We start from the raw sequence: 13,121 nt of genomic DNA on the forward strand, positions 1-13,121 counted from the left end.
GTGGTGGGGGCCCGGAAGTGGTGGGGGCCCGGAAGTGGTGGGGGCCCGGAAGTGGTGGGGTTCCCGAAGTGGTGGGGGCCCGGAAGTGGTGGGGTTCCCGAAGTGGTAGGGGCCTCGGGAAGGGTTGGTGTTCATCCGCTTGCGGAGGAAAGCCAGGTACTTCAACTTGTTTCTGTAGAAATTGCCAGAAATGTTGATGCCCTCGCAGCGAACGACCACCGCCTTCCGGCCCAGCAGTACCTGCTCAGCCGCGATGGCTGCCAGGCGGCCCAGGAGATGGCCTCGGCCATCAAGCCCCAGGACCTGCACCTCCGCCGTCTTCGGGAGCCGCTGGAAAAGCTGTAGATGTTCTTTATCAGTTGAGTTAGTTTCTCCTGTTTTCCTAGTTTTCTGAGAGTTTTTACCAAGTGTTTTATCAAAATGTTTTACCAAAATATTTCATTGCGGGGGTGCTAATGTAAATAGTTGTTGGACTTTGCCAAATGTGTTTTCTGCACCTGTTGATATGGTTGTGTGACTTTTCTTCTTTAGCCTGTTAAGTGGATTATATTAATTGATTTTTGAATTGAACTAGCCTGACATACCTGATATAAATCCCATTTGGTCTTGGTATATAATTCTTGTATACATTGTTGGATTCAGTTTGTTAACAATTTGTTGAGGATTTTTGCATCTGTGTTTATAAGAGATATTAGCATGTAGTTTTCTTTCTTATAATGTCCAGTTTTGGTGTTAGCGTAATGTTGGCCACATACAACGAGTTAGGAAGTACTCTTGTTGATTGTATTTTCTGAGAGAAATTTTAGAGGATTTATATAAGTTGTTCCTTAAATGTCTGGTAGAATTCATCAGTGAACCCGTCTTGGCTATGAATTTTTTTATTAATTTATTTTTAAATTCATTTTGACCAATATCATTGGTACCAGCTCTGTTTAATAGTGATAGTCCCTTACAACTTTATAAAGTAATAGTTCTTTATAACTCACTATCAGAGTAGTTATGGGAAAAACAGGCTACGTGATTTTTGGGGCCTGGTATAAAATGAAAATGGGGCTCTTTGTTAAAAAATTATTAAGAATTTCAGGATGGCAATAATAGGGCATTAAATCAAATGTAGGACCCTTCTAAGCATGGGCCCTGTATAACTAGAAAAGTCAAATGCCTTGAAGCCAACCTGATGGTAGGGCCCAGAAAGTGAAGCCTAACAGGTGTGGGAAGTCCTTTTGAATTTAGGAAGGAACTAGCATTTATTGAGTATTGACTGTGCCTGGCACATTGTCATAATAGGCATTTAATGAATGCTTATTAAATAAATCGCAGTGAATCCTCACAACCACTCTATGAGGTGCATACAGTTTTCCCATTGTTACTGATCTAGCATCTGAAGCTTGGAGAAGTAAGGAAATGTGTCTAAAGCACAAGGCTAGATACCAGCAGCCTGACAATTCAAACCAGAATTTTCTGAGTTTTAAGCCCATACCCAGGCTAATGCAACATGCTGAAGATTTGTGCCTGCAAAAGCTCAGGGGGACTTCTGCCTGTGGAAGATTCACTGGGAGCAGTGCCACATCCCCAAATTTTGGAACTAATATAGAGGTAGGTAGAGAGATGGAAAGACCAAAGCAGGTCCGTTAAGTGGTGGAGGACAGTGCTTAGAGGTGTAGCGGAGGAAAATAGTAATCAACCTGGAAACCACGGGACATGCTCTGTTTTCCACCGTCCCTTCAATTTCTTCTTGGTAGAGATGAATTGTATATTCCCTACTCATAAAGCCTCACACCATTACAGTCTCTATTGGACCTGCCTCCAGACAGCCAATCTGCCCTGACATCATGTCTGCCCCAACCAGAAATGTTCTTGGATCTAGCTCTCTAGAGGAAAGTGCTTTGGGCCTCACATCTCACAAAGATTTGGCTTCTTTATTTCTTTCCCAAGCTCCATTCCCTTTTCCCACCCTTGGAATGGAGAACTGTTGAAGCTCAAATGGAAAGGCCTTTGGTGGGATGGTTTTGCCCTCCCTCACCTCTGTGTCCGAGTTTGGTCTTCCTGTCATATATTTCCAAAGCACTGTGGGATTTTCCTCAACATGGGTCACATGGTGCTTCATTTCCCTGTTTACTTGTCTGTGTTCCTAACTGGACTGAAGCCACATGACATCAGGGATTTATGTTTTGTTCAATGTCATGTTCTCAGCACATAGTGCCTGGCACACAGGATGCACTGATACATGTTTGCTGGATACCGAATGAATTTATATTTATTTTTACTTCTTGAGATGAAGTTGCCCAGGCTGGAGTGCAGTGGCTTGATCTTGGCTCATTGCAACCTCCGCCTCCTGGGTTCAAGTGATTCTCCTGTCTCAGTCTCCCGAGTCACTGGGATTATAGGCACCTGCCACCATGCCTGGCTAGGTTTTGTATTTTTAGTAGAAACAGGATTTAACCATGTTGGCCAGACTAGTCTTGAACTCCTGACCTCCGGTGATCTGCCTGCCTTGGCATGCCACAGTGCTGGGAATACAGGTGTGAGCTTCCACGTCCAATCTCTTTTGCTTTTTATTCTTAAATAATGTTACAGTTACAGAAAAGTTGCAAGAATAGTAGAAAGAATTGTGTGTTTCCCAGTTTCCCCTAATGCCAACTCTTTACATAACCACGGGACTTTTTTTTTTTTTTTTTTTAGAAATAGAGACGGGGGTCTCACTATATTGCTCAGGCTGGTCTTGAACTCCTGGGCTCAAGTGATCCTCCCACCTTGGCCTCCTAAAGTGCTGGGATTAATTACAGGCATGAGCCACTGCACTCACTATTTAATTAGTCCCCGGTTGATGGATATTTAATTAGCTTTCCATTGTTTTGTCTCTCAATGACATGGCAATGCATTATGCCATCATAAAGGTGCAAGTATTATTGTGGGGTACGTTCCTGGAGGTGAAAATGTGGCCAGAAGGTAGGTGCATTAGTGATTTCCACAGATGTTGATGTCATCTCCTTACTGAGGCTTTATTAATCTGCGCTCTCATCAGTAATACATGAGGAAAGCCTTTTCCCCTTATTTACATAATGCACCATAAAATGATTTGCTCTTTGCCAACCTAATCAGTGAAAAATGATATCTCAGTGTAGCATATTCAAGTAATTTTTATTGACATATGACATAAAGAAATACGGACAGCTCCATTCATTTTCACAAAGTGAATTAATCTGTGTAACAGCACCCAGATCAAGAAATAGAATTTACCAGAATCCAGAAGTCTTCCCTTATCCGCCCACTCCCTGCCCCTCAAGAAAACCACTCACCTAACCTTTAACTCCTTCAATTAATTTGGCTTATTTCCAAACTTTATATGACGATAATCATCCATGTGTCCTCTTCTTTCACTCAATAGCTCAGTGAGTTTTATTTTACAATTAATTTTATTATAAGAGCAATAGAATATCATGTCATGTTTTAAGGGCCATTTCTTTTTTGAGAGACAGGTTCTTGCTCTGTCCCCCAAGCTGGAGTGCAGTGGTGAGATCACAGCTCACTGCAGTCTCAAACCCCTGAGTTCAAGACATTCTCCTGCCTCAGTCTCCTGGGTCGCTGGGACTCCAGGTCTGTGCCCCTGTGGTTTTTGATATAGTTTTTTTACAGAGATGGGGTTTCACCATATTGCTCAGATTGTTCTCAGACTCCTGGGCTCAAGGAATCCTCTCATCTTGGCCTCACAGTGTGCTGGGATTATAGGCGTGAGTGACCACACTCAGCCAACAGCCATTGCCATAAATTCTCTTTTCTGTGAACTCTCTATTCATATCCTTTGGCCATTTATCTCTTGGGTTGGTAGTCTATATTCTTATTGATTTATAGGAGCTCTTATATATTAGGAAGTTAGTCTATTGTCTGTGATATAAGTTGTGAATATTTTTTTCTAGTTTATCTTTTTTTTTTTTTTGAGATAGAGCCCTGCTCTGTTACCTAGGTTGGAGTGCAGTGACGATATCTTGGCTCACTGCAACCCTCTGCCTCCTGGGTTCAAGCGAGTTTCCTGCCTCAGCCTCCCAAGTAGCTGGGATTACATTTGCCCGCCACCACGCCCAGCTAATTTTTCTGTGTTTAGTAGAGACGGGGTTTTACCATGTTGATCAGGCTGGTCTCGAACTCCTGACCTCAAGTGATCTTCCTGCCTCAGCCTCCCAAAGTGCTGGGATTACAGGTGTGAGGCACTGTGCCTCGGCCTTTCCTAGTTTATCATTTGCCTTTACCCATGGTGGTTTTTGCCACATTAAAAAAAAAAAAATTCCTAGGTGGTTGAATATATTAGTTGTTTGAGGTTTTTGAGGTTTGTGTCATATTTAGTAAGGCTTTTCCTATGCCAAGATTATTTTTTAACTACCTATCATTTACCTAGCTTTTGGTTTACATTTAAATCTTCAAACCAATTGATTGCCTTTCATTTCTTTTTCTCTAGGAAAACCAAAAAAGATGACTGTCTTTCATTTCTAAATAATTGTATTTTTATCTTTAAATTTTCTCTTAACCTAATAGTTATTTAGGAGAATATTTCATTTTTCTAAGCAGATAATAATTTGGTTATCCTTTTAAAATGATTACTAATCCTAAATATTATTTCACTGCATTCAGAGATTGTAGCTCTTTATGACTTTTGATTTTTATAATTTATCAAGTTTTTCTTTGTCGCCTATGGCAGAATGAACTTTTTCAGAGTGTTCTCTGATATTGTTCGTGTGTATTCATGTAGTTTTCATGAATCTGTGTGTGGTTTTGTGTGTCTATGTCTTGGCCCATTTAGGCTGCTATTATTAAAATATACTATAAACTAGGTAGCTTAAACAACAGAAATCTATTTCTCATAGTTCTAGAGGCTGGAAGTCCAAAATCAAGGTGGCGATAAATCCAGAGTCTGGTGAAGGCTCTTTTCCTAGTGAATAGATGGTGCCTTCTCACTGTGTGCTCATATGGTGGAAGTATGTTGTATGTGTATACATATACATATTTATATGTGCTTGTACACATATAATGCAATTGCAGTATATATTTGTATATGATTAAGTTTAATTGTGTTATCCAATCTTTACTATTTTTTCGTACTTGATTGATATACATGGTAAAAAAATCTTCTACTATGTTAATTTATTAATTTCATTTTATTTTTCTATTGATTTTTGCTTTACATATTTCAAAGCCGTATTCTTAAGCCATATGGACCCATTATTTTAATATACTTTAATTTTATATAGACGTTAATACATGAATTCATTCTCATTGTTAAAATGCAAATGATACGGAAATACACATGAAAAATTATTACTCGGTGCTATGTACATTAAAAGAACAATGAGATGCCGTTTCTCACAACAGTTGATTGGCCACATTTTTAAAGATTGAAAATAGTCTGAGCCTGGGCGCGGTGGCTCATGCCTATAATCCCAGCACTTTGGGAGGGCGAGGTGGGCGGATCATGAGGTCAGGAGTTCGAGACCAGCCTGATCAACATGGTGAAACTGCATCTCTACTAAAAATACAAAAATTAGCCGGGCATGGTGGTAGACACCTGTAATCCCAACAGCTCAGGAGGCTGAGGCAGGAGAATCGCTTGAACCCAGGAGGCAGAGGTTGCAGTGAGCTGAGATCCTGCCATTGCACTCCAGCTTGGGCAACAAAGTGAGACTAAAAAAAAAAAAAAAAAAAAAAACAACTCTGTAATGGTAAATGTGCAGGAGAAGCAGACACTCTCCTGTGTTGTTAGAGTATAATGTCAAGTTCTTAGAACACTGTGGCACATGGTAAGTGCAATAAATGTTACCTCTTAACACAAATGAAGCTATTGGGAGGTGACATTGCAGGTGTGGTGGAGACTAGCCAAGTGTCCACCTAAAAAGTTTGAGCTGCTCTACACCAAAGCCATGCCGCTCTGTGTCCCTGTTTTGCCTCCATGTGAAGGAAGTGCTATCTAAGTTGTTTTCTCTCCCAGCCATCAGGACTGTGCAAAGATTCTGGGTTGTTTCAGATGCCAACCTACCGGTCTGGCCCCTCTGTAGCTGCCCAGTTCCACAGGCTTCCCTGGACTGAGCACTCTGCCATCTGCATAGTTCCTTCTCACCAGGGGACTCTGAGTCATGTGTGGGATAAGGAACCCTTGGTGAGGTTGGGAGCCTGGGTGCCTAGACCCATCTGACATCTCACCATCTCCTTAGGGGCACTGATGGGCACAGTGCCCAGCTCTTTGAGCAGTGGACACCCACAGACCTCTGTCTCTTTCCCAGGTCCCAGAAAATCCTGCTTCTCCAACTTCACACGTCTTTTGCTCCACCTTCGAAGACTCCTCACATAATTCCTTGTTCTGTGGCTTAACATTTTATAAAAGAGGGGAAGGGCCTTGCCTACTGACTGCTTCTGCTTTCTGGCTTGTTCCAAGGTGAGGAGGGGCAAATTCTGTCCCCAGTGACTAGAATTGAGGGGGCAGGAGGGAAAACTGCAGGCGAACAGGTAAAATAGAATATTGCAATATATTTTCCAGCCACTGTGTGTGTTCTTATTATTCTACCTGAAAGAATAACACTACTTTATTCTTTCCCAGCTCCCTTTGAGTATGCCCCTTCAACACACACACACACACACACACACGAATGCACACACACGCACTCCCTTTAAAAGGACGGCTGACTAGAACTTTCTGGCACCTCTCCGCACAGCAGAGATCATATTCAATAGCTGCTAACTAGGCTCCCTGGCCCTGTGACTCTCAAGTTTGTCTCTCCTGTAGGATCATCAGTGTTGCCTGGCAACCACCAGCAGGTCAGCCTCTCACATGGTTTCCTTAAAGAAAATGGCAAAGCTCTTGTTCCTGCCACAGTCTAAGCAAGGCCTAATTAGTGTGAACCAGGAATCGATCAGAGAGGGGAGTGGGGGTTGGTAAAAGGGTGTGAAGCACACAGAGGAGGGCCTGTTATGGGCACTTGGGAGCCGGTGTCATAAAAGCCATGCTTTCCCAAGGGCCTGTGTCTGAAAATCGCCCACTGACAAAATCGTCATTTCATCTCTTACTGCCTCCATGATGAAAATGGTGCAGGGCCCACAGCATGGGGGTGCTGTTTAGGCTGATGTCTGAGCTACCCTTGAAAGAACAGGGGATCTTTCACCTGCACGAGTCTCCCTTCAAGGATGAGGGACATGATTATCTTCAAATATTTGGAGTCTGAGAGTATGGAAAAGGGATTAGACTGCTTCTAGTTGGCACGAGAAGGAAGCAAACGTGGGCTCATCAGGGAGTGGTTTTGAAAATACAGCTGGTTCATAAAGGAAAGTAAATTCACTGCAGTACAGGCATGCGTGCTGGAAAAGGGTGTGCAGGGCTGAGTCTAATGCCTTTGATGTGTCCACCCAGCACAGACAGGCTCGCCTTGGATTGGCCTGCATTCCTGAGTGGACACAAATAGCACTGGGTCTGCCCCACTGTCTTAGTCTAGGCTGCTAGAACAAAACACCGTAAGCTGGGTAGCGTATAAATAACAGAAACTGATTTCTCACCGTTCTGAAGGCTGGAAGTCCAAAGTCAAGGTGTTGGCAGATCCAGTGTCTGGTGAGGGCTCAATTTCTGGTTCATAAATGGCACCCTCTAGCTGTGTCCTCGAGTGGTGGAGGACAGCTCTCTGAGGCCTCCGTAATAAGGGCACTACTCTCATTCATGTGGGCTCCACCTACATGACTGAGTCACCCCCTAAAGGCTTCACCTCCTAATACCATCACACTGGGAATTAGATTTCAACATATGCATTTTGAAGAGGACACGAACATTCAGACCATAGCACCCACCCATACCCTGTGCTCCAAGGGATCACCACTCCCTGGCCCCCACTGGCAAGTGTTGAGAGGCTGTTGATGTCCTTTGCACGCATCACAGGAATTCCAACCCAGTGTCTCCTGAGTCGACAGGTAGGGTTGGAGCCATGCTGTTGATGAGGGGCACACAGAGTCAGGGTTGGGATGATCTCAATGGATTGAGGGTAGAAAGGGGTGATGTACCCTTGCTGCTGTGGGTGGCAGTACCTGCCTGGGACAGGCAAAGGCAAATAAGCAGGACTTCTGCAGTTGAAATGAAGAGCAGGGGGCGGATTATAGCTCACGTCTATAATCCTAGCACTATAGGAGGCTGAGGTGGGTGAACCACCTGGGGTCAGGAGTTTGAGACCAGCCTGGCCAACATGGTGAAAACCCGTCTCTACTAAAAATACAAAAAATTAGCTGGGCAATCTGCGCGTGCCTGTAATCCCAGCTACTCGGGAGGCTGAGACAGGAGATATTGCTTGAACCCAGGAGGGAGAGGTTGCAGTGAGCCGAGATTGCACCACTGTATTCCAGCCTGGGCGACAGAGCAAGACTCAGTCTCAAAAGAAAAAAAAAAAAAAGAAACGAGGAGTGGAATCCTGGGGTGGGTGAGAGGAGGTGGAGGGAGAGGCCTGGGTGCCAAGCAACATCAAAGTTTATTTCAGCAACATCAAAGTTTATTTCAGGGCAAGGTGAGGACAGGGGAAGCCAGCTACAGCCAGTGCTCGACTTACGACCACGGTCGGGACCGCGGACCGGTCGTAACACGATTTGGTCGTAAGTTGAGTAGGCTATATGTACAGTTGAAATGGTGCACACGGAGATGGTAGTGCTGCCGGAAACTGGTCCGCACTGCCGTACACACAGCTGGGCAACGTTTGTGCTGCCAGACGTGGAGCAGTCGTGGCTAGCGACTGTGGTCATAAGTTGCATAGGTGGTAAGTTGATCAATAAGTGTATTCCATGGTGATGAGCGCTGATATTTGGTGTCTTCGCTGTGCCAGGTGTTGTCATTTAATCATCTTTAATCATCGCAACAGCCCGTGAGACAGGCAACATCATCCCCACTTTGCAGGTGAGGGAGCTGGGGAGCAGAAAGGCCAAATGACTTGCCCAGAGTGACATAGAAAGTGGCAGGGCTAAGATGCAAATACAGATGTGCCTTCCTTCAAATTGCTCGTCTTTTCCACCTTGCTGCTGCCTTGCCCTGAGCAGCCAGAGATCTAGCCACACACAGCCTGGGCCCCTTGGTTGCAAGGGTAGTGTCGCTACTCCTGAGAGTTTAGTGTTATTCAATTGTGCATTTTGTTTTTAAAGAATAGATTTTTCTTTTTTTCTTTTCTTTTCTTTCTTTTTTTTTTTTTTTTTTTGAGATAGAGTCTCACTCTGTTGCCCAAGCTGGAGTGCAATGGCACGATCTTGGCTCACTGCAACCTCTGCCTTCTGGGTACAAGCAATTCTCCTGTCTCAGCCTCCCAAGTAGCTGGGATTACAGGCATGTGCCTCCATGTCTAGCTAATTTTTTGTATTTTTAGTAGAGACAGGGTTTCACCATGTTGGCCAGGCTGGTCTCGAACTCCTGTCCTCAGGAAATCCACCACCTTGACCTCCCGAAGTGCTGGGATTAAAGGCATGAGCCATCGTACCCAGCATATTTTTCTTTTAAACTTATAAATAGAAGGATAAAGAAGAGAAAGCGAGAGAGCGAGTGAGAGAGAACATGGATAAAGGGCACTTAAGTGTAGAGCCTGATGCTTTTTTATAAATGTATAACCATCATCCGGGTCAGGATATAGAACATTTCCAGCAGCCCAACTGTGTTTTTGTTAACACAAATCAGAGCTCATTTGAAACAGCTAAACATATACATTAATGGGCCACGTGCTGCCAGATAGCACCTAACGAGATCTGCTAACATAGGTACTGTGCTGTCTCCTCAAACGCTATGGTTTCCAGAGCCCAGACGAGGGGATGAGGTGATTGTACGGGAGATAAGATTCTGAAGCCCAGCATTTGAGATGATTAATGAGCCCTGGGCTGCTGCTCCAATTTAGTCTGATATGAAGAGAAGAAAAAGCTGTGGTTAAACTCTCCCTGTTCCAGCCTCACCACTACGTTGCTCCGTAATCTCAGCCAGGTGAGAATCAAACTCCAGGGAGCCGTAGCGGGGGTCCCCACCCCTGCTACACTGCTGCTGGAGAACCATCTCTCAACAAAGTAAAGAGGGATTTCTGAAGTGTTACCTGAGGACCCAGAATGCTGCCTGGAAGCATCTGGGGCTTGGGGTCGGGGTAGGGGGGACACTCATTCTCCCTAGCAGGTGTTCTGGGACCTCTGCAGCCCACTGCCTTTGAGGAGGTGGGCAAAGAGGCCTGGGTGGCCCGGTTAGGAGGGCAAAAGTGCCAGATGGCCAGGCAGGTGTTCTGGCTGACTTAACAACCTTATCAGATGCACCGTGGGGCCCAGCATCCAGCAGACAGTAATGATTTGTGAAGTTGGCAGGGGAAGGCGTCCCACTGCCCTTTTCCCTCCTCCCTCCTCTTCAACATGCCCCATGTTGGTGAGAGGGCATCAAGTGGTTTGCAGCAGCTGACTATCCCTCTGCCCCTGTCATGCCAGCTTTCTGGCAGAGGCTGCTGGCCAGCTCCCTAGAAGGACCTTGGGTGCCCGTCTCCCAAGCTTGCCATGTATAGACTGGCAGGGGAATGGACTCTGGCAAGTCACCCTGCTGGCTGGCCACGTGGACAGATTCCTGGGAGCTGCCGGGTGATTGAGCTTACAGCGATCACACTGAATGGCACCGGCATTCCCAGGCACCCACACTCGGACGGCTCTGGCCTCATGTGCGGGACCCCGGCCTCCGGCATTTTAGTTTTGTGTCATCGGAGATGCTCAGTGGGGTGGAAGAAAGACGAGTAAATCTGGGTGGCCTCACCCATAGACGAGGCGGCCAAGCTCCATGCCTAATGCTAGCGTAGAGACTCTCCTAAGAGTCCCACATTTTTCTTTCTAACCTAATTCCCTTCCTCATCCTTATGCTCCAGTCAAACTGAACAAGGACTCCCCTTGTTCTTGCTTGGTCTCCTCCCCTCACCCCGCAGCTCCAGCACCTAGCCAGGTGACCTTTGCACGGAAGATGTTCATATAAAGGACTTACTGAGCTGGATTGAGTTTAGCAGAACACAATGTCTCCGAGCTGCAGAATGAAGGCAACATAATTTGTCCTCACTGAGACAGCGTCCATGAATGACCTTGTTTTGAGGGAGAAGGGAAATAACAAGCAGCTTGAAAACATTTTTCTAAACCTACCATTTTTTGTTGTTATTTGTGTTTTAAATTTTACATTAAAAAAAAAATTTTTTTTTTGGAGACAGAGTCTTGCTCTGTCACCCAGGCTGGAGTGCAATGGTGCGACTCGGCTTTCTGCAACCTCCACTTCTTGGGTTCAAGAGATTCTCCTACCTCAGTCTCCTGAGTAGCTGGGATTACAGGCGTGTGCCACCATGCCCTTCCAATTTTTGTATTTTTCCCGTAGAGACGGGGTATCACCATGTTGGTCAGGCTGGTCTCAAAACTACTGACCTCATGATCCACCCACCTCAGCCTCCCAAAATGCTGGGATTATAGGTGTGAGCCACTGTGCCCGGCCACTTTAAAATTTCTAATATTTATTGATTTATTTTGGGGACGGAGTCTCGCTCTCTCACCCAGGCTGGAGTGCAGTGGCAACAGTCTCGGCTCACTGCAACCTCTGCCTCCTGGGTTCAAGCCATTCTCCTGCCTCAATCTCCTGAGTAGCTGGGACTACAGGCACGCGCCACCACACCCGGCTAATTTTGCTTGAACCCAGGAGGCAGAGGTTGCAGTGAGATCTTGCCACTGCACTCCAGCCTGGGCGACAGAATGAGACTGTCCCAAAAAGAAAAAAAAAAAAAAAAAAGAAAAAGAAAGAAAGAAAAAAACAATTTGTTTAAACAAGCTACAAAAGAAACATCAGCCACAATCCCTTTTCCAAGCACAACCATTTTGTACTATTTCATTTTGGGCATGGTTCTTCCCATATGTTCTTGTTGACACATTTTATTCATTGATTGATTTTTATTTTTGTTTTAAACTGTTCTTTTAGGTTCAGGGGTACATGTGCAGGTTTGTTATATAGGTGAACTCGTGTCGCAGGGGATGATTGTATAGATTATTCCGTCTCCCAGGCACTAAGCATAGTATCTGATAGTATTTTTCCTGATCCCCTCCCTCCTCCCACTCTGCCTGCTTCAGTAGACCCAAGTGTCTGCTGTTTTCCTCTTTGTGCCCATCGGCTCTCATTATTCAGCTCCCACTTATAAGTAAATGGGAACATGCAGTTGTTTTTCTGTTCCTGCGTCCGTTTGCTGAAGATAATGGCCTCTAGCTCCATCCATGTTCCTGCAAAGGACACGGTCCTGTTCTTTTGATGCCTGTCCAGTTCGGGTTCTACTCTCACACTTATTTCATCATCAGCATAAAATGTCATGCCTTAGTTTTCGTCGCCACTGGCTTTAGCAGCTGCTTAATGTCCCCCGAGGGCCTTTGTGGAGTTTCTGAGCTATTCCAGGTTGTGGGACATGTTGGTGGCGATGGCATTTTGGTATGGATGGTTCTATTCCCCTAAGCATTGTCACTAAATTCCTGTCAGGGTAATAGTCCTTCCCCCACGTTGCTTTTTTTTTTTTTTTTTTTGATATGGAGTTTCACTCTTGTTGCCCAGGCTGGAGTGCAGGGGTGTGATCTTGGCTCACTGCAACCTCCGCCTCCCGAGTTCAAGCAATTCTCCTGCTTCAGCCTCCGGAGTGGCTGGGATTACAGGTGCACGCCACCAAGCCCAGCTAATTTTGTATTGTTTTAGTAGAGATGGGGTTTCGCCATGTTGGCCAGGCTGGTCTGACATTCCTGACCTCCGGTGATCCACCCACCTTGGCCCCACAAAGTGCTGGGATTAAAGGCATGAGCCAGTGCATGGCCTTCTTTCTTTTCTTCTCTCTCTCTATTAGATAATAAACTTGCTCTTTAATGGGGAATGGGAGGGAGGGCTGTCTGGGCAGGAATAAAGGCAGGATGTTTTCGAGGTGAGTCAGCTCCGGGCTCCGGTTCTGATTCTGCAGCTCACGTATGGTGTCCTCGCAATCACGCCATGTGGCCATGGCATAGCCCACAGTGCCCAAGTCATAGCCGCTGGAGGAAACCAGCAAGTAGGCAGGCAGTGGCCACAAGACCTCCCAGCAGGACAAGGGCAGCTCCAGGCCCAGGGCTCCCAT

General features: G+C 45.5%; 1 protein-coding gene across 1 annotated transcript in view; it reads right to left on the reverse strand.

Annotated features, from left to right (window-relative positions):
- LOC116539503 overlaps positions 1–13,121 on the reverse strand; it is a 13,701-nt gene extending 580 nt beyond the window's left edge. The window contains 4 exon segments of the mRNA XM_032262490.1: positions 12–398; positions 7,862–8,056; positions 8,565–8,744; positions 12,974–13,121. Coding sequence (XP_032118381.1) covers positions 12–398; positions 7,862–8,056; positions 8,565–8,744; positions 12,974–13,121 — 910 coding nt within the window.

This window comes from Sapajus apella, unplaced genomic scaffold (assembly GCF_009761245.1).
Source record: "Sapajus apella isolate SASKATOON/1434 unplaced genomic scaffold, GSC_monkey_1.0 scaffold129, whole genome shotgun sequence".
NCBI classification, from domain to species: domain Eukaryota; kingdom Metazoa; phylum Chordata; class Mammalia; order Primates; family Cebidae; genus Sapajus; species Sapajus apella.